Source organism: Malus sylvestris, chromosome 2, assembly GCF_916048215.2.
Source record: "Malus sylvestris chromosome 2, drMalSylv7.2, whole genome shotgun sequence".
Taxonomy (NCBI): domain Eukaryota; kingdom Viridiplantae; phylum Streptophyta; class Magnoliopsida; order Rosales; family Rosaceae; genus Malus; species Malus sylvestris.
In genome coordinates this window covers 17,855,230-17,879,657 of record NC_062261.1, presented here as the reverse complement: position 1 = coordinate 17,879,657, position 24,428 = coordinate 17,855,230, and the positions used below count along the sequence as shown (strand labels likewise).

At 35.9% G+C, this 24,428-nt stretch overlaps 4 protein-coding genes across 9 annotated transcripts; 1 reads left to right on the top strand and 3 right to left on the bottom strand.

Annotated features, from left to right (window-relative positions):
* Nucleotides 1–1,084: 1,084 nt before the first annotated feature.
* On the bottom strand, nucleotides 1,085–4,292 carry LOC126613774 (peroxisome biogenesis protein 16-like). Of its 5 annotated transcripts, none has more exons than XM_050281366.1 (7): nucleotides 3,953–4,292; nucleotides 3,433–3,490; nucleotides 2,916–3,132; nucleotides 2,506–2,813; nucleotides 2,141–2,409; nucleotides 1,946–2,009; nucleotides 1,085–1,588 (listed from the first exon to the last, which is right to left on the bottom strand). In XM_050281366.1, the coding sequence occupies exons 1-6, from the start codon at nucleotides 4,052–4,054 to the stop codon at nucleotides 1,947–1,949; spliced, it is 1,017 nt and encodes a 338-aa protein (XP_050137323.1). In that variant the 5' UTR covers nucleotides 4,055–4,292; the 3' UTR covers nucleotides 1,085–1,588; nucleotide 1,946. The 5 variants fall into 5 exon arrangements, with proteins under 5 accessions (XP_050137323.1, XP_050137322.1, XP_050137324.1 ...); XM_050281365.1 differs by having other exon boundaries at nucleotides 1,951–2,009; nucleotides 2,521–2,813; XM_050281367.1 differs by having other exon boundaries at nucleotides 1,951–2,009; nucleotides 2,506–2,801; nucleotides 3,006–3,132; nucleotides 3,953–4,291.
* Nucleotides 4,293–6,052: 1,760 nt separating this feature from the next.
* Nucleotides 6,053–11,059, top strand: LOC126613776 (uncharacterized). The gene is made up of 11 exons (XM_050281369.1): nucleotides 6,053–6,275; nucleotides 7,393–7,585; nucleotides 7,693–7,778; nucleotides 8,037–8,121; nucleotides 8,498–8,576; nucleotides 8,754–8,884; nucleotides 9,034–9,120; nucleotides 9,292–9,404; nucleotides 9,535–9,665; nucleotides 10,103–10,240; nucleotides 10,626–11,059. The coding sequence occupies exons 1-10, from the start codon at nucleotides 6,220–6,222 to the stop codon at nucleotides 10,213–10,215; spliced, it is 1,074 nt and encodes a 357-aa protein (XP_050137326.1). The 5' UTR covers nucleotides 6,053–6,219; the 3' UTR covers nucleotides 10,216–10,240; nucleotides 10,626–11,059.
* Nucleotides 11,060–11,866: 807 nt separating this feature from the next.
* Nucleotides 11,867–15,690, bottom strand: LOC126613775 (ATPase GET3A-like). Its single transcript, XM_050281368.1, has 7 exons — nucleotides 15,244–15,690; nucleotides 14,701–14,825; nucleotides 14,399–14,549; nucleotides 14,101–14,211; nucleotides 13,561–13,699; nucleotides 13,357–13,472; nucleotides 11,867–12,299 (listed from the first exon to the last, which is right to left on the bottom strand). Exons 1-7 carry the CDS (start codon nucleotides 15,502–15,504, stop codon nucleotides 12,123–12,125), a joined length of 1,080 nt encoding a protein of 359 aa, XP_050137325.1. The 5' UTR covers nucleotides 15,505–15,690; the 3' UTR covers nucleotides 11,867–12,122.
* Nucleotides 15,691–16,162: 472 nt separating this feature from the next.
* Nucleotides 16,163–24,040, bottom strand: LOC126613771 (SPX domain-containing membrane protein At4g22990-like). Of its 2 annotated transcripts, XM_050281358.1 has the most exons (12): nucleotides 23,770–24,040; nucleotides 20,618–20,828; nucleotides 20,064–20,134; nucleotides 19,871–19,991; nucleotides 19,248–19,562; nucleotides 19,004–19,117; nucleotides 18,398–18,852; nucleotides 17,979–18,271; nucleotides 17,710–17,894; nucleotides 16,988–17,178; nucleotides 16,763–16,896; nucleotides 16,163–16,597 (listed from the first exon to the last, which is right to left on the bottom strand). In XM_050281358.1, exons 3-12 carry the CDS (start codon nucleotides 20,114–20,116, stop codon nucleotides 16,359–16,361), a joined length of 2,100 nt encoding a protein of 699 aa, XP_050137315.1. In that variant the 5' UTR covers nucleotides 20,117–20,134; nucleotides 20,618–20,828; nucleotides 23,770–24,040; the 3' UTR covers nucleotides 16,163–16,358. The 2 variants fall into 2 exon arrangements, with proteins under 2 accessions (XP_050137315.1, XP_050137316.1); XM_050281359.1 differs by lacking the exons at nucleotides 19,871–19,991; nucleotides 20,064–20,134; nucleotides 20,618–20,828; nucleotides 23,770–24,040 and having other exon boundaries at nucleotides 18,982–19,117; nucleotides 19,248–19,390.
* Between the last annotated feature and the right edge of the window lie 388 nt (nucleotides 24,041–24,428).

Below are 24,428 nucleotides of genomic sequence, written 5' to 3'. Positions count from 1 at the left end.
TATTCTCTTTAATGTTGTTAAAGAGTCTTGTGGTTCACCATTCACTAGGCTTTGAAAGTCATGGGTTTTAGAATTATTTTTTAATGCATGCCTACTTTAAAGTGTTATTAGTTTGCACATATGTGTTCAAATGTTCTTACATGTTCTTAGCTAGGACAAAAATTTTCCTTCAGGGGGAGAGGGAAGTGGTGCAGTTGAAGAAGGTGGAGGAGCGGGAGGAGAAACTGGAAGTGGAGGAGGCGAAGACGAAAGCGGACGAGAAGCTGGAAGTGGATGAGGCGAAGGCAGGTGGGATCTGGGTTTGGGGTGGTTTTGATTTTGGGTTGGGGGAAGATGGGAGCGGGGAAGAAGGGTGAAGGGGATGAGGGGTGGGTCCCCCATGCAAAAAAAAAAATTATTTTTTAAGTTTTTAATATTTAATTAATTTTTTAATAGATAGTGGGTCCCGTCTCAAACCACGTCACTATTTAACGGAAGAATTGACAAACAAACTAACAGAAAGTATGAAAGTGTAACAAATTCGTAAGATGAGATATGACATTGAAATGTTTTAAAGATGGGGTATGAAACTGTGATTGACCCAATAGTTGAGGTAGTTTTATGTAATTTACCCTAAATTTATCTACATTATGAAGATCAGAATCCAAATTTTTGTTAAGTCATAGCACTCACTTGCAATGTATTTACATTAAAGGTAGTAGATTTGCGTTCACATAATAAGTCACTCATAATAAGTTAGTATTACGCTCGTTATTTACGAGAGTCAAACTGAAGCCTCTTATTTATAAGGATGATTCTTGGTTGGACTTTAAAATTAGACTGATTGTATCATTGAATTACATAATAAAGTAGACATAAAAGAATTAACGTGAAATTCCCATCTGTAGCAAGTAAAAAAACCATACACACTTAAAATGTTCTTTTGGTCACCGGGGAACTGAAGAATGTATGATTACTCACCCTTGAATTTGTTATAAGAGTAGAGAATGTATAATCATAATAACGTACCTAATCTAAAGACGGAATTAAAATACTAAACCAACGCCTGGTATTCATTAAGGTGGTATTCAATATGGAATTGGAATGATGAAAATCGAATTAATTACCTTAGAAAATGTGAGGACATTATAAAAATAGAAGAGAGAGTTCCATGTAAAACTATGCAAACGCCTGTAACTGCGAGAAATTTTTCTTTGTGACCGGAACACGGGTGGTTCATTACGTGTTTTTATGCAAGTGGTGGGAAATTATATTTTATAAGTTATTAACTTTTGAACATACATATCCTACCATTTGTATAATAACACGTGATGTACCATCTCGTGTTCCGGTCACATTGAAAAATCTCTCTATAACTGCGTAGTTAAATATGCTACTAGTGTATCAGTTTAATAATATTCTTTTCTACTTGTAAGCGAGAGCACTCAAAGCTAACTGCAAGCGTCCAATCATGGCACCACTGATGGGCTGCAAATGACGACAACCCAACGACCCTTCTTACAAACGCTGACTAAAGAAACTGTACTTGTTAGAGAAGAAGCTTGAGGTTTTAGTTCCACTTTTGCTTTCTTCTTGGCTGCTTATGAATCTGCAGAGGAAAATACAATCAGCGATTAAATGTTGAAGTAATCAAATAATGATAACAGCTTTTCAATTAAGTATTTGGTTCGGAAATGACGTCTCCTGAGGCTGTGTTTGGTTTCCGAGAAACCTGGTGGAAATCAAAGGGAAGGAAAGTGTGTGAATCTCATATTGTTAATCTATCTGGTTATGGAACTCACGAAACTGGGAATGTTTTTCGTTTTGTTTGGTTAGCTATGAGTCTCAGTTTTCTTGGTGCCGGAGGGATCGAGAATATGAGTAGTTGAATAAGCGTATAAATATAAATGTCAAGGGAGAAAATGGAAGGAACTAAACACAGCATTGACTTCCTATTCAGCATTACCTTACCTGGTATAAAATGGATCTCTCATCGCGTAAAGTGCCCATAACAGCTTTCGTCTTCTAACCTGAATCCATGCCAAATATAAAGAGCTATTCAGCGCCAACCATGGTGACAGACTAAATATTGACAACGGGACTAATTTCAAAGAAAACATTTGCTTAAATAAGACAGGTTCAAGGTTTTGGAAACCATAACCTCATCCTTTTCAGAGACGGAGAGATGAAACTGCGGCGCTTTTGTACCACCCCTGGATGAAGAAATTCGGGAAAGGATGCGCATCCCAGTGAAGTCCATAGCCAGAGAAAGAAGCCAAGGAATCCATGAGCGAATTCCACATTTTCGAATAAATAAAACATACATCAGTGGCCTCGTTATAAATAGCACTTCCCCAAAAACATAAAACGCCCCATGAAAACATTTTTCAGACCATAACGTGGACAGGGTTAACCTCTCAACCAATGGAGCTGTATGAAAACAACATCTACATCAATAGAAACTAAAATAACTTGTAATAACATACCCTAACCAGTAAATCAATTTTATATGAATTGAATATTTACTTGGAGGCTCCATACTCGCGTGCTGCTGTTGAACCCTATGCAACCATACTGGTTCTGAAACCATCCTAGGATTTTCTCCAAACCCACTCAATGCAGATAATGCTCTTCCTTCTGAATTCAATGCACCCTGTCGATGATTATTATTTCTTAAGTAACCAGGCCCAAGCTGCTCTCCAGGCTTTGTCAATCCGCCAATTTTACATTGAGGAGTTGAAGCTTCCAAATCCGTTTCATCATTTAGTGTCTCTCCTCCATGCAGAAGCATCTTATATCCACTGTTCCGGAACAAAGCTAACCTAACCAGAGCACTGTAAAATAATGAAATCCACAACTAGGCGATAATTAGAAGCCTAAACACAATAAATGCTTGAAAAATGAGTAACTTATGGCAGATAACAAATGGTCCTCACTTCATAGCCTCCATAATAGCAATGAAATTCCATTTCTTCCCATCACCAAGATACTCTTGAGCTACTACTTCAACCAACGTTTCCAAATACCTTAGTGCAGATATACACAATGCATACGGAAAAGAATAACCCTCGGCAGCGCCATCATGCACTGAAGGAGGATCTGTGTTGATTATATGTTCGTTGATAGCGGTTATTATTCCCAGGAGAGTAGTTACTGCAGAAGATCATATTAAATAAAAGATTAGCATTGAAAAGGTACATTTTGGATAAATTAAACATGCTGTGATGAACGATGATACTTTGTTATTCAGAAACACAAAGCCAAGAGATTATGGACAACTCCAATTTTACTTTTTAAATTTTGATAACTTTCGGAGCAACCAAACTTACTTTTATACATTGTACAATTACTCCAGAGAGATCTATATAATTACAAAGAAAAACAAAAGAATCCCTGCCAATGTCTATAAGCTACAACAACAAGTAGCCAAATGTTACCAAAATTTCAAAAAACCTGCTTCTGGTCCTATCTCCGATTCAGAAAACCGTCCAGGTAGAAGCCACGTGAATTCCTGTACATGGTAATCAAAATCCAGTTAAGATAACAAAAATTTGCAAAACCCAAGGAGACATAGTACAATTAACCATAAAAAACAATGTGAGTGAATTTCTTATGTATGAGCCACATATTAACCCCCAAAAATCCAAATGGTATTCCCATAAGTGTGGATTGGTACCAAAGAATATATGTGAATGGATAATACTTCCCTCATTCCCCACTAACAACGTGTCGTCGTTTTACTGTACAAACGTCATAATCGGAAGCATTCACAATTTCACTTTCACATGTGGTTATGGAAAAGGAAGAAATAAACTGTCAGGTTTCACCTTTTCTAATATCATTGATAACCCAGTTAACCAAATAGCATAAACAATCCAATTAACGAGAAAAGAAAACGCAAAATATGCCGATTAAGTCACGTAATTTGATGATAATCAAGAAATAAAGTAAGGAAATTGAGAGAGCAGCTCACATTGGCCAGGGACTCCAATGAGTGGACAAAGTCTTGATTCTCCCTAACCCATTTCTTGTAAGCCTCCATAGCATCCCACAATACACCCCAAAGCTTCCCCATTTGGAAACGACCCAGAATACCGGAGAGCTAAGGTGAGAAAGCCGTAATTTGGCTGTGGACTTCCTCAGGCGCCGCCGAGATGCTGATGTGAAGTTTGCAAAGTTCACTCACAGGGTGATGGATCGTTGAAACGTGGATTTTTAGAATATTTGTAGTAAAAAGATTTGATTTTTTCAGTCAATGTGGCACTCCACTAACAAAACTTGTGGATTGTACTGACATATACGGAACGATGAATGCTTTACATTTTCTCATATTCAATTATTAAGATACTATCACTATCACTAGTATAGTATTTCTCTTTACTTATAAGTAAAAAAAATTTAGTTTGAATTTCATAGATAATGAATTTGATATTAAATTAGGTTGCCCATTATGTGGCTTAAGCGAGCTTTCCTTCTTTTAGTATAAAATATATGTTTGTACTAAAAAACAATTATTCAGATGCTAAATCTAATGAATTTTAAGTTAAAGGACTTTAGTTACAGTTTAATCATATAATTCAACGACCATTATTTTTTGTTCAGAAAAAAAAAATGACCATTACTTTAAAAACTTTAAAAAAATAAAAAAAATTGGCTCGTGGTTTCATCACTGAAGTCCACTCTTTCGAAGGCCGAAAAGACTTACAAAGGCATTTCAACCTCATACTGGGCACCATTGTGTGCGAACCAGTACCAGGAATCAAACGTTAATTTCTCTCTTTTGATCCTTTACAATTCATTCCATCCGAATGTAAGAAATTAAGATGAATATAAGAAAGGTAAAAAAAAATGTGGACAAAACCTCACTAATTCTATTACCTGATAAACCAAAAATGGGAATGACAAAATATAAAGTATTTCCTTGTTTTTATTTCACAACATTTCAAACACTAAAATGAAAGTCGTATGTTCTCATGCCATAGGAATGAGAATGAGGAAATAAAATTTCATTCTCAAAGTGCATATTCTAAATTTGTATTAAATAAAAATAAATAAGTTGTTAGCGACGAGGCCAATATCAAAGGCAATAAAATTTTCACCACTCTTTTTTTCATTTTGCAAATTGATGCTTATTTTCGTCCTTTGATTTTCTTTTAATTCATTCAATCCAATGATTCTCAATAAGTGGAGTTACTTGAAGTGAGAAAAAAAGTGCGGTGAAATTACTTTCCAATGTTAATAGAGCTTGAATAAGTAACCAAGGCAGGAGGATCTCCTCATGTTTCCCTCGTAACTCAAGTGATCAATAATTAGTGTAGTCTCGTGTTTGTTATGTGCATGGACTAGCTTTAATGGGATTTAGCTTTCATTTGCCTCGAATGAGGGCTCACTAGATAGTCTTGGCAAGACCCTTAGAAACCATGGGATTGTTAAGACCGTCCTCCCTCTTGTGTCCTCACCTTCTCCTCCTCATTGCCTCTCATCCCCCACAACCTCGTCTCTTTCTTCCCCTCCGTCCGAATCGTCAAAGAATCCATAGCCTCCCTTGTCGTTGTCCTCTACAAGCTCCTCCTTCTCTGGCTCCCCCAACATCATGCGATTCTTCCTGTTAGAATCGTCAAGACTTGGAGCTCATATCGCTTGATTCATTTGTGTTTTGGCAAAAAAAAAAATGAAAATAAGTTGTTTTTAAGTGTCTACCAAACACCTTTCGGGGCTTAGTTGTTTTTTGGTATCCACTTGTTTTAGAATTTAAGCTAAACCAAACTAGTACTAAGTTAATTCAGCACAGTCTTGTCTAAAGCCAGTCCAGCTTAGTTCCTAAAACTAATGTAATCCGAGATATTACAGTGTAACAAACCCATCCTTAAAGTTTGATTCTACCTCCATCACTACCGTTTGCATCATTGAAAGAAAAATGAATTTAGTGCTTAGTGCTTGGGGATGGACCCAAAATCAATAGGGCCGGGATAAGTGACCGAAAGCCACAGCTATACGAAACGGGCCACATGTCCTTCATTCATGGGCTCCCAACATAGCAAGGGCCCAACGACCCCTTCTTGCAGAAGCTGAACTGAAGAAATTGAACTTGGCAGAGACGAAGCTTGAGGAGGTTTTTGCTCCAGCTTTGCTTTCTTCTTCCCCACTTACGAAGCTGCAGAGGAGAACATAATCCGCGATTCAATGTTGAATTAATCCAATTCTGTGATTAGCTTTGCGATTTAGCATTTGCGTTCGAAAATGATGTCTCCGAGGCCAGTTCCTGAAGATCGAGGAAGATCTTCTCCCCATTTCAGGTAACCCAATCAATCCAATCTCATTTCTCTGTAATTTTTTCTTTGATTTTTGAGGATTTGAATTGTAAAACCCTAGGGCTTTGTTTGGTTCCCGAGAAAGTGTGTGAATCTTGTGTTGTTAATCTATCTGGTTATGGAAATCATAAAACTGGCAATGCTTTTCGTTTTGTTTGGTTTCTGGGAAAATTGGGTCTGAGTTTTCTTGGTGCTCAAGGGTTTGACAATCATGACTAGCTGAATAAGTGTGTACAGATATAAATGCTTAAGGAGGAAATAGAAGGAAAATAAAAATTTTAAAAATTAGGTTTGTGAAATTGTTAAGTTGGGGTTGGTTGTTGTAGATTTTGTTGGGTGGTAATCAGCTACCTACTTTGGAAAACTGTTCTGCATAATTTTAAGAAGGTTTGGGATGCTTTCACATGTACGAGGGGCCATTGGATCATTAGGCATAATGCTTTACAAAATTGGTGTTGATTAGTTTTGTTTTTCCTCTTTACTTACATGGGAATTTAAACTTTAGTTGTCGCTGAGACAATGATGGTAATTATAGTTGCCGCAAGTTTGCAGTAAATGGATTTTCCGCCACCGTAATTCCTTGATATCTCCATGTGCAAGTTGGTCAATATCTTTTACCACAAGTTATTAGGTTTTTTTTGTTACTGTTACAGAAGAGTGGATTAATAGGTGAATCAGAAGGTAGTGATGACATTTCCATTTTTAAGGAGGTTCAATCTGTGGCTAGGTTGGGATTAAGGGCTTATAAGTTTTCACTATGTACTAACTAATGAGGAGCACTGTAGTAACTGGTGTAGTACAGAAGCAGTCCTCAGGAGCTAAATGTTCAATGTTGATGGTAGACATTAGTTGCTGTATAGTCTGTATTCAGTCTGGATTTTGTTGTTTGCTTATAGCTCCGGTGGAATAGATTTCTATTTCACCCCCTTCCGCCCAAAAGAAACCTATAATAGAAGAACTTTAGAAGTTCCGAGGTTTATCATATTGTATCTAATATGCCAACATGTAAGCCCAATATTTTGTTTTTCTTTTGGGCGGGATCAGGATTTCATGTGTTCTCTTTACTACAACTAATTAGACCACTGATCTTACCTTAATGTAGGCAAACACCCTTTCAAATAATCCATATTATTGGAAACTTCTTGAGAATATGGTCAATTTACTCCCTGTACCGCTACTTGTCTGAAACTGGAGCTTCAGTTGTACTTTTTCTGTTCACCTGCCTGATCCCAGCATCCATCCTATTTCTAATTATGCAAAAGCCTTGGAAGGGCAGGCCGCTCTCAAATACACAGGTTCCATGATACTTTGGTTTTTATTAGAAACACCTGAAAAGGCATAAGTAAAGTTTATTCAAATGACTGCCATTGCATACTTCTTGAGTGTTCGGTATTGTTTTCAGGTGGTACCTTCTGTAATAAATGGAGGCATAACAGCCTTATACTTTATTTTGTGGGGAAAAGGCCTCAAATCATGTGGACCTCTAAGGTAGGCTGCTTATAAGGTTTCAGATACTACTACAAGTGCTTGTTTATATAAGTTATGAATATTCTAATTACGTTTTTTTTTTTTTTTTTTTTTTTTTTTTTTGCTATTTTTTCAAATTATGTCAGTATGAATTTGAGCAACAATCAGCCAGTAGCAATAAAAATATGGAGACTATATCGGATTGAACATAATTTGAAGAAATATAATTAATTTTGTTAATTATAACTGATTTTGTTTCATCTTTCCATATTATGTTAGAGCTATATTAGCAGAGTATTCTGGTGCTGTCCTTGGAGTGCTGTCTGGAGTATTATATGGACGCAGGGGCCACGTTTGGAAAAAGGTAGCTCAGTTAGATGCTTTGTCCTTTGCTTAGACTGTGTCTTCATAAATAATCTACCATCATCTTCAAGCACATAAGCTAAGATTTTGTGTTAGGCATGTTTCCCTCTAAATGAAGGCCTTCACTAATGTCCTTGGCCATTTTCTCACTTCATTATTTTATCTTTTCTCTAGTTATATAAAACAGGTTAGGACTTTACTGACTAGGCTGGTTGGTGTACGGACTTTATGGATTCAAGTTTTAGTGAATACATATTAAGGAATAATAGTACAAGATCTACAGTCCTGGTGACTTGATATCAAAAATAATTTGATTGAAAAATTGGAGCTGTCTGATTCTTCTTTACTTACATGGATGTTTCTTCATCTTTTATCAGGTAGGTGGGCTTATTGCAATGGTGGCGTCTTTCTACTTCTTATCTCAAGGGTGGGCCATGGAAACATATTCTCCATTCTATATCCTCTTTTATTGAATCCGTTCTTTTACAACTGTATAGGATTGTTGTGTTTTATTATTTTTCCTTCTTTCCCATATCTTTCATGTCTTTTTTCCTCTTCTTTCTTTGTGGTTTGTCTATTTTCAACATAATGATCGCGTTTTGGTAGTGTTATTGTGACTTAACCTGAAATTACCATTTAAAGATAGCCTCGATGACGAGGTTCAGATGGAGCAAGTGTTGGGTATAAAAGAGATGGCACTTCCAATCTTTGCTGGCATCTTATCAGCATTGAGGAGGGTGATTGCACGGCGTGTTTCACTCAAGGTGCTGAATTGCTGATACTTCGTTTATCTTCAGTTATCTTATTACTCTTTTGCTCTAACCCATTCCAAGGAATATATATCTGTTTAATTTCTATTAATTAAAACAATTAACTAATTACTGCTGCTGGTTGTATAATTCTATGCTTTCAGAATCAACTTAAAAGGCGACTTAATGCAATAACTATTGCCTCTGCAACATGTTTCCTGTTCCCTGTGGCCATGTGGGACATGATCATAGTAAGTTCTATGATATGATAAGCGGTTCTAGGTCAAATTTGATTAGTTTTGCATTTTCAGTTGGACTCTAGTTCAATTTTGTGGGCTTGCTAATGTCTGTTTTGTTCTTTATTAGCCCCCTCCCTATTGTACTTTCTAATTTTTTCGTGTTGTTTTTGTTGGAGCACTTAGGGATCACCATCAAGTACCAGTGATAAGGTGCCATTCTCGACCTGGGCTTTTTTTAGCACCATTCTCTTTGGAGTAATCTTGATATTCTATGTTGATAGTATTGCGGAAGAGAGGTATATTTCACAACTCTCGGTGCAGTTTTGGCCAATCTATGTAGAAATGCTTGATTATCAGTTCTTACTTGTCTACATGATCATTTCATGTACTTTAAGTTTGATCATTAATGCTCCTAATGTGTTATAGGTTGCACATGGTTTTCTCTTCTCCAAGGCATTTAATGGTAGCCGGAGGATGCATAATCGTTTTGGAGATTGTGTACAAAATGGACTTTTCTCTTCCAGGCTTTCTAATTTGCTGCTTAATTTTGGGCTTTGGTATGTGTATAATATTTATCACTGCCAGTGTCGGCATTGTCATTGAGATTGCAATCAACATTATCCTCATCTCTATTATCGTATCTTGTCTTCCATGCAATTTATTGAAAATGAAATATTTTCTGGTACAGATGAGCGCTTCTTATGGATGCCATTTGTTTATTGAGTAATATTTTTTTTAGTAGAGCAATAGTGTTAGTGGGTTAGATGTTAATTGTTAGGGGGGAGGGGAATCGGTGGGGACTGAACACGCACCATGATGCATATGCATGATTGCTTTCCGCCACTGCGGTAAAGCGCCATCTACGTTTATTGAGTAATTTATTCATTCACTTATCTGCATATCTGCATTTCCACTTTTTTTGTTTATGTTTCTGTTTTGTTTTTATTAATTAGTTTTGCATAAATTGTGTCTAAAGTTTGAATAACATTTGTAGGGATATATGAGGCAACTTCTTTGGAACGTGGTAGAAAAGATTCTTTTCAAACTGCAGATTCATCAAATGGGATGCTAGGGGACGAAATTCAGATGTCGTCACTTCCAACTTGATTTATGTTTACGTCTGGATTACAAGGTTGTACTTATCGTTTGGTTACAAATTCCTCATCTTTATTTGCTATAGGCAGTAATAATCCGTTGTGAGTCGTAATCTTGAAAGTAATAGGCATATTGATGATGTTAGTTCCAGTTATGTGAGGATCTACAGATTTTAGCAGAGTAATAAATCCTGATATATGTAAACGGTTAGGAAAGAGATACGTTGACGAGGATCAACATCCCACCCGAAAAGCTAGAACACATGATTAACTGATATTGTCTGTGCACTGAGATACACACAAAGCCCACAACATTGTCAGCAAATTCTCTCTTTTATTAGTATGTCATGGTTAATCCAATATTTCTCATCTCAGATCTGTGCTTTCTTTTTCTTTGCTGATTATTCTCTGTTTCTCATTCAGTTGCAAGTGTGAGTTAATGTACATCAGTAGCAAATTCGTCGGCTGCAAGTAGCTACACAAATGTTGGTCCACTGGTCAGATGCTAGAAAACCATAACCAGCAGGAGGGAAATATAGTTGTTGCAAAACTTTACACAAACTCTGGATTGTTGAAATGGTAGGAAACTCCCAAGAAATTTGTTGGTCGTCGATCCTGATGTGGTATGTTGGTGGATCGTGGCAGTGTTGAATCTGTTGAATCCATTACCACTTAGAAATGTGCCGTACAGTTCTAACCGGCGATAGTTTACCATCTGTTGAAGAAATATACTTGTATTGCACTAACTTTTCAGGAATTATATGAGATCATTTCTCTCTCAAAATTTGTTTTCAGGCGTTGGATTTCGTCATATGGTTGGTGAAGATTATATGTTATGATTTGTATTTGGACTCGCATTCTCTTCCCTCCTATCTCTTTTGTCTTGTTGGTGCCTTTTTTAATCAGAATCATTCAGCTAGATGCAGTGGCTAAGTGCTACCTCCTACAACCGAAACTTTGCTCGTCTTTCCACAGAGTCCCCACCATCTCGCCACGCTGCCAAAACGATCTAAACCGTGCCTGCTATAGGATGTCGCTTAGGTGGCAAAGGACTTAGAATCATACGAGCAGTCTAAAATAGAGGACGTAGAATCACCATGGAGTGGTCCAGTGGTTGGGAATGAATTTCATGCTCATATTCCACATGGCACGTTCTGTGTTCGATTCTTGACACCTAGATGGTTGTCAGGGAAGGCTGAAATACCTCTGTGTGTCTTCTCGGCTCCTAGAAGGGTGGACTGCAATGGCAGTGAGAAATTTTACGATAAAAATTACACTCAACAAGTAGTAAGTAAAATAGAGGACGTAGGAATGATATTTTTTATGGAAGAATTTACTTGTCGACCCACCCAAAACATCATTGCGCGTTGTACTTAAATTTTCTCTATTTTACTGAACTTATCTTATGGATCAATGCACATATTGCTGAATATTGTTCAAATTAATCGTACAACAAAATATCACAGCCTTATGTTATTTTCATTCAAATGCAGCTGTTCAAATGTATAAAAATCATTTGGTACGCAAGGAAAGATAAATTGCTGTAAAATGCCAATTCATATTCCCACACAATCCAACGTATACAGAGCTTATAATCCATTCACTTTCTTTCCGGAACAAAATTGCAACATACTAATTTTGACATAAAGCTCAGTCAGGGCACATAAAAGAATAAGAGTTTCGCCTATAAATTGTTCGATGTCCGGAACATCTTGAATGAAATAAATTACATTAATGTGCAAGACATGACACTTCTTATGATCTAGATTCTAAGAGGACAGAAAATAACTCAGCAAAGAAACCAATCAACCCGGAAACATCAATCAGCGGTAAACGGGATACACCTTCTCCTGGTAGCCTAAACTGGGAAGAAGATGATGCCATCTGATGCTAAATTACAAAGTGGTGAACCTGGCGTTATTAGACCTTTTGTTTTCCTTTCCTCAGTCTTTCTAGTTCTGTTTCGGTGTCTTTCAACTGCTGCCTTAGAGTGACCACCCTTTTCTCTAACTCTTCCAATGTGCCTTTGCTGGTGGAAGGTTGGTATGGTGTCAGAAAATGACACGAAAACGCTTTTAGAGCATCAACTCCTGTAACCTACAAAATCCACAGTAATCAAAAAGTTGATGAGCAATAAGCAGCCAATAATAGTACTATTACACATACAATGACAAATGTCAGATTACGAATCGGTGTGGTACAAATTCTAAAGTTAATAAGCCCTAAAGTAGGAAGCCATGAAAAGAGGTGAATTTAGTTACAACATACACCTCATGAAAACATTAGACTCATTTGCAATGTTCCTTCAAGATGTTCTCCCATTGAAATAATAGGTTACGTTTTTGGAACCAAATCGAAGAATAAAGAGGCCTCAGATATCTAATGGATAGATATCATCAGATGGTGGTCTCACAGAACCCATCAAGAATAGCTACATCCTATAGTACTATACATTGTGGAATGGAAAGAAAAAGAGACTCGGAGCTAAAATAGTTTCATTATCTTTATAATTCTTTTAGTAAATTAATCAACCAACCCCAGAAGGATCAAAGCACTGGGATATTCGGTGTGAAATCACATTCCTTACTTTTTCTCAGCTGGTTGAATATTTTACGTAAAAATATAAGAATATTTGAATAAAATATAGGGAACTTTAACGAAAAGCACCTGGTACTGTTCACTTTAACGAAAAACCACATTTTTACACTAAAAAGTCAATCCTGGTACTATTCACTTTACCCTTTATTTTGTCCTTATCATTAAAACTCAAAGTTTTCAAGCCCTTTTCATTAGTTTTCCTTAAAATATAACTAAACAAAAAGATTAAGTAAAGATATCACTTGCAAAAAAAAAAAAAAAAAAAAAAAATTAGAAATAAGGTTAATCCTGAAAAACTACAGAGAACAAAAGGAATGGCAGGTGGGTAAATCATGGTAAAATTCCATCATCTATAGCCCTCTTTCCTGCTAGGTTGAGATTTTTGTAAAAAATGGAGATAAAAGTCTCAATGCGTTCTGAGACATTCACAAAATAACAATCACTCAAATAGAAAGTACGGGGAAGCTCGCTGCAAAAGTTTACAGATCACCAACCCCCTTTTCTTTCCAGTGCAAGAAGTCAAAGTTTCATAAATTATGGCACTCTATGGTCTTACCTCTTCTGGCAGCAATGGCAGCTTGGTGATGTTAAAGTCATCATACAACATGTAGAACTGATCAAGGTACTTTTGTTGCATTCGCATTCTTGCTTTGAGTAGTTTAGATTCTGTGCCTACAAAAACAAAATTACCCAATAGATAATTAAACTTAAGCTAAGAGCATGTAAAAGAAATTAATGTACACGGACACAGTAGGCATACCTTCTTCATCATAAAGTACTTGGTTAATGATGATATTGTGTGTATCTATCTCAAATTTGGTGAGTTCCTGCACTAGTCTCTCTGTTTCATAGAGAGGGAGGAATTCTGGAATGCAAACGCAGACAAAGGTCGTCAAGTCCTGCAAAAGTGAGATATGAATGCCTCCACAATGCCTATATATTTGGAAATTTAATTTGGAGGCAGAAGAGTGATGAAGTTTGGAAAAGCAACTTCAGATTTTGAAAAGAACTTAAAATTCCTTCTCCTTTCAAAACTGACTCATGAAAGCATCTCTACTCATGATATCGAATGAAAACAAAAGGTTTCAGCTTCTATCTAAATAAGTGGAAAAAGTATTTTCTCTTCTTTAGGATCCAAAACCCAACCAAGGAAAAATCTTTATTTATTTTACCTTTTTTAGCTTTACTCTAATCTAATGTATTAAAAATCTGAAACATATCTGTTACCGTACAATAGTCATCCTATCCAAAATCAATGATACAGACAACAGAAAAAAGAAAAATGAATGAGCAGACTTACTGGGTCTTTAAATTGTCTATTGACTTGTTCAATCACATCTTTCATGCCCTCCAGCTTTCCCAGAATTGCATCCTCTCCAAATTCGTCACCAACACCAAAGAGGCTTGTCATCTGCCTCAATCAATTTTGAACACTTAATACCATCAGCGAAGAAACAGTTGTAACTGACCAATTACAAGCTTACAAAACTCAGACAAAAGAAATTTGCTAAAAAGTTAAGACTCCACGTGTGTCTTAACTCATATAATTTCGAATGCAAGGGAAGATATGACTGACAAAAGGGTTCAATGGTATATACCTGAGTCATTAGACCGCCAAATTTATTTTTCAAAGACATCACTTTTGCCAGACCTTTCTCCAAGGTTGATGGAAACTGCAACAGCCGAAGCGTATGGCCAGTTGGTGCAGTATCAAATACTATAACCGAATAATCCATTGTTTGGACCAGTCTGCACGGAAATAATTTCCACAAATGATTTAGCAGATTGATTGGTAAAACACTAAATTAAAATAAGTAACACATGAGAGGAGCTCTACCAAGATGGTAAAGAGCAAGTATTGAGTTGCAAAGAAACAAACATAAGGGAACAAGAATCTCACTTTAGCATCTCTGCAAAGCTCATGGCCTCATCAATTCCAGGAATGGCATTTGCTAGATCAGAAAACAGATTATCCATTCCATCGTTTCCACCCATGTCTTCGTGCTCAACGGTAGGATCCACTTCCTATGTAGGATCAAAACCAAACAATGAGACTGCATAAAATGCAAAGCACACACACACACACACAAATGCATGCATAGGGAAGTCGAAATTTAGCAAAAAGTACTAAGCCAAGCAATGAAGAATTAATTGCCTCTATTTTCAAAAAATAAATCAAATTCTCAACAATTTGTTCATATAATTGAAGCTAAACTCAAAATCTATGAACTGGGAATCCCCAACTTTATCAAACAGCACCAAATTCCAAGAAGCCAACAACTGGGAATTCTTTTGCCCAAAAAAAAAGGGGGTATTTCCCAAATTCATCGAAAACCCAAAATTCCACCCACCAAAAAATTCCCAAAATCCACAATTCACCTAAACCAAGAATTACCCAGTAAAAATAATTGAAGGAGGAAAGATTGTGAATCGAAAAGCGTACCATGGCATAGAGATTGGTGAACCCGTTAACCAAAGTGGGAGTCTTGGTGAACTTCTGCTGAAAAGCATCGCTGAGATTGTGAGCAGGGTCGGTGGAGATGATCAAAACGGAGGATCTGACTCTGGAGAGAAGGATCGAGAGGATCGAGCTACATGTCGTTTTGCCCACGCCACCTTTGCCGCCAACAAAGACCCACTTGAGGCTCTCTTGTTCCAGTACGTTCTGTATAGTCCCCTCTGGTAAATCAGACTCTGCCGCCATTTACTCACAGAGCACTGTTCTCTCTCTCTCTCTCTCTCTCTCTCTCTCTCTCTCTCTCAAGAGTAAGCAATTGGAACCCAGAAATCTAGAGAGAGAAGAAACAGTTGGAAGGAGAGAGAAAGTGAGCGATCGACCCCGAGAACGTACACTGCCGTGCTTACTTCGGGTTGGGTTTTTGAGCCCACGGTCATCGAAAAATCCGAAAAAATGAGATTCACAACGTTCGGTAGGTAACGACCGAACAATTTATCATTTTTCTTCGGTTGGTTTTAATTTCCTTGAATGTTTTCAGTTTTAGGAAAATGCTTTTAATACAAGAGATTTACACAATTTTTCATACTCGGTTATATAATCCTCCCGAATTATCAACCCACATTCTATTCCACTTTCTTCACTCTCTCGTAGTGATCCAAAATGTATACAATCAATTGTGAATTATTACTGCATGTAAAATATTCACACGCATTGCCCTTAACATTAGTCGAGATATGTTTTCTTTTATTATTTAAAATGACGTTGATGAAAGGAGATTTGGACTTAAACTCCAGTAAACCACTAAAGATACAAACTCCTCACCATAATATGTTTGTGCCATATAACTCATTTTCTAAGGAGAAAAAAACTCTTAATTGGCAAATATCAAATGAAACACTAATAATTTGGGCATGTAATAAAGTCTGTTGTGTTATTATATTAAGCTGCTACAACATTTTGAGAACTTGAAAAACATATTGCAAGAGATTCAAGTCCTCGCTTTTGATTTAAACACCACCAATAAAAAAGCATTGTTGGCATTGGTTTAATACTGAGAAAGTCAAGAGAGTTCCATTGTACAAAGAGAAGAGGGATGGAAATTAGTAGAGAGAGTTGTAGGTGAAGCAGGTGGCAACAATGGAAGTGACACAGATGAAGAGTGCAGGAACTAAGGTGGTGTTCAAGAGCTTGCTTTCGCCTAAAGCCCCCGATATGGTTATTGTTCCATCTGCGATTACCCGAGCTAGGGTTCCTGCTTCGGTTGAAAGCAGTCCGCCATTGTAAGTCCCCCGAGAAAGCCTCGATGACATTACACGAGATAGGAGTGATAAGTTCACACCTGGATTAGTACATCAACTGTCAATCTTTTCATTTGATTAAGCAAAGCAAGATTTCATGTGTATGTGACCAGAAACTAAAAAGATGATTTTGCAGGGCAAAAACTTTAAAAAAGTCTTACTAAATAGAGAAGCAATTATCGTTCCAAATCTAGAGAGTGAATTACCTTCGAGGACTTCAGCTGCCACGAATGTTAAAAGCGCTGAGCCGACATATTGAGCCATGGAGTAAGGGATCAATACGTGGAAGCTTAGTAGTATACCTATGCATACCAAAATCTCCGATACCAGTAAAACTTGCCTGCAATCAGAGAGAAACAATATGCATAAGCTGATATGAGTAACATATAACAGATAATACACAGAGTGACTTCTCAATTTTGAAGGTTTACCTTTCTTCAAACATGTTGCTGATGTAACTTCCAATAACAACGTTCACTGGAAGCACTGTTAACCCAAGACATGCAAGAAAGGCTGCCACACTACTAGTTGACCAAACAAAATAATATCCAGTGATGACACTGGATTCAGCAAGCACAATCTCCATTGCGTATTTGAGCATGAAATAGATATATAGTTGAACCTGTTGAGAGTTCACAAGATTCAAGTAAGACGTTGTGCCAAATGTTGGAACACGTTTAAAAGAGACAAAAGATCTAAATCAGTAATAGTTGATCATGCTACTTTACTAAAGCAAGCTTGATACTAAAGCAAGCTTAGAGCTGAAAAGGAGGAAATGAACGAGGCGATCCAACAAAACCAGAGTAAAATATGCTGAGAGAGAGGATCAAAGAATGTACAGTTAGAACATCGTATTGCTACATTCTTCGGATTTCCATAAACCTAATAGATTGCTTCGAAAAGATACAACACTCCTTAGTTTGGTGAACCTACGAAATACAAATATATGACTTCAGTGATGCCATTTTGTCATGATAAGTTTTCTTAATGAATTATCTGATTTTTATTTCCCATGGTTTTAGAAAATTGATCTGCACAATCTAGCTTACTCAACAACATTTAGTCGTCGAAATTCATGCGGTGAATGTTCCTCCTTCTCTCCATGACGAATGAAGACTTCAACTACAAGTAAGAACTAGAAAATAATCTATACCTTGACTGAAGGGGATAGTAGTCTATATGCTGACACAATTGAATTGACTGGTTTCTGAATTTGCACAGCATCTTCTTCGGCATCCTCACCATCTGTGTCTCTATCTTCAAGTTTTTCCTTAGCTTTGGAGTTTGTAAGGAACGGTTGTGTAGAACCATTCTCCACCGAAATATTTACGTATTTCCCTATTCCAAAAAACTTCATATCAGTAATAAAGATATTGTGTTCCATAAAAAGTATCAAGAATGAAGCATATCTTGCTTACATACCAGAATTAGATTCTCGTGGCACTTCTGGAGCACGAGAAGGTTCTTTGAAAGAGATTGACAACCACAACAGATAGATGAGCCACGCAAGAGCCATCACCCAACCAGGTAATGTGTCTTCATTGAATGTCAACTTATAAATCTTGAAATTTCTTTGGAACAAACAAGCAAGAGCAGGACCACATGCCATTCCAAGCGCACCGGCACTAACAAAACCAGCAGAAGCCTGCATTCGCAGTTTCAGGGGTACGCAGTCACTGATGTAACGCCTATTAACTGCTCTTGCAGAACCTAACCTGCAAAATTGACAGCATGACTATAGGTGTTAACAAGGTAAACGAGAGAATTAAATTCCAAAGCATGAATAGGAACGGATAACTTGTGCACTAAATGTACAGTTTAACTATAAAAAATTCACTTACCCACAGAATAATCGACCAATCAGAAGTACTGATATGGAGTTAAGATCATAAGCTAGAGCATATAAAGTATTTCCCACCAGAAGAATGATGCTGCTAAATATGAGTGGTCTCATGTATGATCTATTTGACCAGGCACTGAAATAAACTGAAGAAAAGATCTGGGCAACCGCCATCGATCCAATCACAACACCACAGACAGTCGCTGCAGCTCCGAGGGTCATGGAGTAATTGTCAGCTGTTGGGACAATTATATATGTATTAACCATATACAGAAATGTGTTTGCCAAGTTTAAGATGAGTGACATGAAATGATATTTGCTGTCATCAGCCTGATCCCCGGATAGAATTGGTAAATCCTCCTCCATGAGAAGTGCATGTTTTCCCAAATAATGAAGGAAACTTGTTGAATTTGACAACCTGTTCACCGCTGCCCTAAGAGAATTAACGACAGGATCCTGCGAAATAAGACCAAATATTTAAACGTCAGTTGAAATTCAATATTGCATAACATAGTTGCAGAGGCAGAAACAATTTGAAATTCAATGAGAGGGATTAGAAAAAAGAATTGTTGTTGCAAAGAATACTTCAATGGATATTAGAGTAAACCGGGTGAGAAAAAGCAGGTTGATCATATATTGATATGTAGTTCTCATATTGCTGTTGAAATCCTTGAAGATCCGCAAGGTTGCGAGATATGGCTCCAACAACAGCTCCAATACCCTGCACGTTTAGCTATTAGTTAATGATCCTTGTTTTCAAATATAAAGACAGTATAATTCGTGGAAAAAATTCATAAGGTGCAGTTAAATACGAAAGTTAAAAGAAATGAGTACAAAATTCTGCACATTACCACATGCTTGCAAACTTGTCGTAACTGAGAATAAGGATGATTTGCGCGAGTTTTGACATAGTAATCTGTAAATTTATAGCCAAACCGCTTATCAAACTTCTTCAATATCTTACGCAGACCGATAGCATTCATCTCAACAAAAGAGAGGATTCTTAAAAGATCGCGTCCAACTGATCTGTATGCTTCTTGCAGTTGAGAAATTCTCTCTCCATCAGCATCTTGTCGTATGAGAGACTCATATTGTTCTCCAAGACTAGATAACCTGCTTGCAAGCACTCCTTGTTGTTCCAGCATAAACATGACAATCTTTTCAATCTGAATTTGAAAGACAAAAATACAAAAATGAAAAAAGAAATCATGCCTCTGGCGATGATGATTCAACACCTAAATCATCCATCAGTGTGAATGGATCGGCTCTACCGGCAAAAATCTATGCTTCGACGTCAATGAATTTAAAAAAGATGAAGTTGATCCACACCAGAAGGATCACAAGTAGTAAACTTTAGCCGAAGGATCACAAACGTGCATGACTTTCAGTTTCAGCAAACATCGCGAATCAAGATAACAATGGCGATTTTGAGAAGTCCTTAAGAACATAATTCCTACATGAATATACGGGTTACCTCGCTATCGAGCAATCTCGAGAAGTCTTTAAGAACATGGGGATGATTTTGTGTTCCAACTTCAATTTGTTGAGTATACTGGTTGAGCTTCTTCTTCATTAACTTGTAGTCCAAATAGTATCTGAAATGAAACAACCAAATTAAAAGTCTAAGCAGATAACATTTTTCAGGGCAAAAACATACTCGAACATACCCTTGCCATTCTTGAATTTGCGATTCTCGCAGCTTCTTCCCGAAGGCGACCATCTTTCAGATTCAATGCAACTGCACGAAGAAATTCAGCAACACACTGTTTTTTTAAGAGTTGATAAAGCAGCAAAGTGAAGTACCAACATTTTCCTTCCTCTCAGATTTTGTGAATAAAATTTCTAGTTTGATTTTTACCAAAACAAAATAATCTAGTTTGGCAATTTCTTCATAACTACTCAAGAACGGAAAAAAAAAATCTTCTCCTTTAATTTTTTTTCTCAACGAAAACTGGAAAACAACAAAATCTTTTATTTGCCCCGTTTTTCTCAATTTCACTTTCCTTGGAGGAAAACGTCCATATTAAGAAATTTTAACTCAAAACGTTTTAAAAAAAAAAATTAATTAATTGATGGCCTAGATTAAATTAATTAGAATGCCACTCGAAAAAAAGAAAAAAAGAAACATATAAAAACAATTCCATATTAACAAAATCGAATTCAAACAAAAAACGAACAAAAACCCAGAAATTTCATTGGCTGGAGAAGGAGATAACGTTACCAAATCCCAAATAGTTCATCTCCTACACACGTTCATGTTTTGGCAAAAAACAAAATATCGAAATGGATTCGATTCGAAAGAATTAAGGAACCTATTTGCGTGGGAATGGAAGTCCAGAACCATGAGAAAGGTTCCAGGAAACGGATTCCGATAAGAATCTGATGAAGAGAGGATCCGTGTGCGGTGTGGTGTTCTTCTCTTTAGTCTTTAACTGAAAAAGAGAAGAGTGTAAGTGAATGAGTAAATGTCATCGACTGTCGCGCGAAATCTGTTGTATACGTGGAAGGGGTAAAATGGTAATTATGTATGCATTTCCATTTCCCGTGATATTTTGTTAGCTTTCTCGCTTTCTGCAGAAAGCTAACAAACCAAAAACCATGCATAAAACCTGGGTTTTAATTTACATAACTTTAACGGAAAGTTTTCGATACTATTTTTAACGAAAAATAATATTTTTACACCAAAAATTCAAGTATGATTCATTTTTCATTTTATTTTGTTCTTATCGTTAAAACTCAAAATTTTCAAACTCTTTTCATTAGGTTTTTTTTTTAATTTTTGGATACATGTACACCGTAACACCATCCCAATATGCAATAAAGCCCTAAAAAAACATAATATGACATACAAAATATCAAAAGATCTACAGCCACGTGGTATTATAAATTAGATTTTTTATTGTGCTAAGATAATTTTTTTTTAATAAAAATTATTTATAATAAATTGATGGTAAAATTATGTAATTTTTTTTTAATTTCAAAACCATGCTTATTTAGTCGAACTTTATCGTTCTAGTAGTAGTTTAAATGACTAAAAATATTTTTGGTAAACATGTTTTTTAGGATGAACTGTCAATTTAATCATTGAATTATCACCTAAGTAAAAATTAGGTCTCTAATTTTTTTTTCTTCAAAAAAAACTGTCTTTGAATTATAAAAATATACCAATTACATCCCTAATATTATATTTGAAGCTACTATATTCAATTTTCCGTCAATTTAAGTCACGTTACTTGCTTGTGATACATATTGAAGGGTAGGTTGGTAATTTTACATAAAAAAATAGTATATGTAGTTAACTTTCGAGGGTAAATTAAACATTACATTTGCAACCTATATGAAGTCTTAAGAGCTTATAGGCGAGAAAAGAACGTTATTACACTCTAAAGTGTGTCAAGTGACTTAAGTTGACGAAAAATTGGATTAATAGCTTTGAATATAATAGTAGGGATGAAATTAGCAAATTTAAACGAATTTACGGACTTATGTTACCGAAAAATAATTTAGGAAACTAATTTTCACTAACATGATAGTTCAGTGACTAAATTGGCACTTCACTCCATTTTTAAGTCAGTTTTTAATAAATATGCAAGTAAGTCCTAAAAGAGTACTTGAAGTACTTCATGCAAGAAGTACAAAGTGTACAATCAAAGTGTTTTAACCTAATAGATTTTGTTTGAATTGTATTCTTTAGTAGGCCAAATTTTACTTCAAATCTTAGTTTATTTTTGCACTATTTCATGTAGGCCATTCGGATTTTGGTGTTGATCTGCTAATATTTATGTTTTACTGACTTAACGTGGGGCAAAAACTACAACAAATCTTTAGGTTTTGTATTTATCTGTTTGTATATATATCTATTTATTATGATATATTTTGTTTTTCATGTTTTGTATTTTGAGAAGTTATTTTTTCATGATACTCAAAGTTTAGGAGTGATCAGTTTTAATGTGTGCCTGGATTATTGGTCTTTTTATTTTTATTTTGTGTATTTTTTTTATCCCAAATGAAGACTAAAGTAATATTGGATTGGGATAGTTATTCATTCAAAGTTGACTAATCTTGTTGTCTCAAATTGCGCTTTCTTTTATTTCTTTTCTATCAAGAAGTTTTGTCCACATGATTTTCTTCAAGAAGGTTTTTTACCGAGATCCTCATGATACTGTGCAGCGCTTAAGCTGACATATCAATATTTTGGAGGACTTTTATTCAAGTCATAGGGCTGAAAATGGTAGTGTATTTTATTTTATGCTGCGTAATACTATTTGAATGGAGTTTGAATGGATTTTCTTATACTCTAGGTAGATTTTGAGTGAATCCCTTCCTCTTAATCTCATAGAGCGGCTGGGTAAGTACACACAAATTCTTCACTTTTCACATCTTTGAACAAGTATATAATTATGATATAAACTCAGAGTAAGAGTTACATAATAGCAATGGAAAACAAAAGCAAAGGGATGACTCGATATTAATATTTACATCATTTAGTGAAAAGAAACCAAGAAAGACAATACATAAGAACATATAGGTTGTTTTAGCTATGCTCCATGTACCTTGTACAAAATTTCACTTTCTTTATATTAATTTTGTTTTTTCTCACTTTATCCTTCGTACTTGTCCTTCATGTTCAATATCATTTAGTGAGAAGTGCTAATTCTGTCGACGTAGTCGGGACTCTTTAGTCTTTTTAGTAGTGAATTTGGGGATTAAAGAAATTGTGAGTTTCAATGACCATATTCGGAAATTAAGCTATTAATTTAGTGTTGCCAATGAGAGGATTTAAGGTAATTTTGGCAGGGTTTTTTGTTTTATGTTGTTCATGATAGGGTGATTTTGTTGTTTCAGATATCCCAACTATGAAAACGAGTTGAAAAGAAAAAAGAAAAAAAAATCAAAGAGCAGCCTGCTAGGTTCGAAAACTAATGTCTTCTTAAACTCAGTTCACATAATGTGTAGAATATAGGGATCATAGCAAAATTAAGTCACATATATGAAGAAATCACACTTAAATTTGATCAGAAACAAAAGGGTTGAGATTATTATTTTAAAAATGAAGATATATACCTAAAAAATATACACGTTTCTTACTTAAATTTCAATATTTATATATGTTTCTTAGTCAAATTTCATCCGAAAACGGTAGTTTAAAAAATGAAGATATATATCTAAAAAATAAAATATATCTAAAAAAAACCTGTTCTTACACTTTAAAAAGGGGTGACGAGGATTGCTTTTGCTCAGAAATTGAAAAACTAAGAAACTGAAACAAAGGCCGGGTGAGTTTTCCACTGTATACGTATGTATGCTGAAAAACTAGCTAACTACAATTACAATATCTGCGCTTCAAAGCATAATGCAAAAGGCAGGACTTACAGTCACAGAAGAACTCAGAAACTCATGATCAGGTCGTCAAAGTTCACCCTACTGAATGCTGATAAACCTTGTAGGCCTCTTTCACTTCAAAGGAGTAGGAGTACTACTACCTTTTATAAAGAATCACACTACGGTAAAGTGGGAGACAGAAAGAGAGAGAAACAAAGCAGGAGTTCTACACTCTAGAGGATGCCTTTCCACCAAACAAATTATAATTAAGCTGTTTCTTTATTTAACACTCGGCTTTCGAAACAACGAAGGGGTAGTTAAAACTGAAATGGATGTATACCCCCCGTGTTGTTCATGAGCACATGTGATGACATGCCATGCACCTTTACTATTTTGTGGTTCAAAACACAAGAAAAATCATAGCTTTTAGCATTAGGGTGAGGTTCTCAATCGCAGAGCCTTAGCCAAGTGTCATGGATAGAGGGTGTGGATGTAATTTGCTGTAAAATATATGAAAAAGGCTAAAGAAACCATCTTATTAAACCACATTTTATAAATGACATGATATAGTAATAAAGTAAGACTTAAAATTTTTTTTAAAAAAGCCAACTTCTACAACAACATAATGTGATTTATAGAACGTGGTTTAAAAGATGGTCTTTCTAGCATTTCTCCAATAATATATATAATAATCGACATGATATGTATAC

What these genes read in the sequence shown, in the direction of transcription:
- LOC126613774 (XM_050281363.1), bottom strand. Translation starts at nt 4,054, where the DNA reads ATGGGGAAGCTTTGGGGTGTATTGTGGGATGCTATGGAGGCTTACAAG. An exon ending in GGAGATAGGACCAGAAGCAG is followed by an intron (nt 3,133 to 3,432) that starts GTTTTTTGAAAT and finishes GATCTTCTGCAG; the next exon opens with TAACTACTCTCCTGGGAATA. An exon ending in AGAGATCCATTTTATACCAG is followed by an intron (nt 1,589 to 1,950) that starts GTAAGGTAATGC and finishes TTTCCTCTGCAG; the next exon opens with ATTCATAAGCAGCCAAGAAG.
- LOC126613776 (XM_050281369.1), top strand. Translation starts at nt 6,220, where the DNA reads ATGATGTCTCCGAGGCCAGTTCCTGAAGATCGAGGAAGATCTTCTCCC. An exon ending in AAATCATGTGGACCTCTAAG is followed by an intron (nt 7,779 to 8,036) that starts GTAGGCTGCTTA and finishes ATATTATGTTAG; the next exon opens with AGCTATATTAGCAGAGTATT. An exon ending in GATAGTATTGCGGAAGAGAG is followed by an intron (nt 9,405 to 9,534) that starts GTATATTTCACA and finishes AATGTGTTATAG; the next exon opens with GTTGCACATGGTTTTCTCTT.
- LOC126613775 (XM_050281368.1), bottom strand. Translation starts at nt 15,504, where the DNA reads ATGGCGGCAGAGTCTGATTTACCAGAGGGGACTATACAGAACGTACTG. An exon ending in TCACCAATCTCTATGCCATG is followed by an intron (nt 14,826 to 15,243) that starts GTACGCTTTTCG and finishes GATCCTACATAG; the next exon opens with GAAGTGGATCCTACCGTTGA. An exon ending in TGCCATTGCTGCCAGAAGAG is followed by an intron (nt 12,300 to 13,356) that starts GTAAGACCATAG and finishes TGGATTTTGTAG; the next exon opens with GTTACAGGAGTTGATGCTCT.
- LOC126613771 (XM_050281358.1), bottom strand. Translation starts at nt 20,116, where the DNA reads ATGGTCGCCTTCGGGAAGAAGCTGCGAGAATCGCAAATTCAAGAATGG. An exon ending in GCCACGAGAATCTAATTCTG is followed by an intron (nt 17,895 to 17,978) that starts GTATGTAAGCAA and finishes TTTTTGGAATAG; the next exon opens with GGAAATACGTAAATATTTCG. An exon ending in AGCAACATGTTTGAAGAAAG is followed by an intron (nt 16,897 to 16,987) that starts GTAAACCTTCAA and finishes CTCTGATTGCAG; the next exon opens with GCAAGTTTTACTGGTATCGG.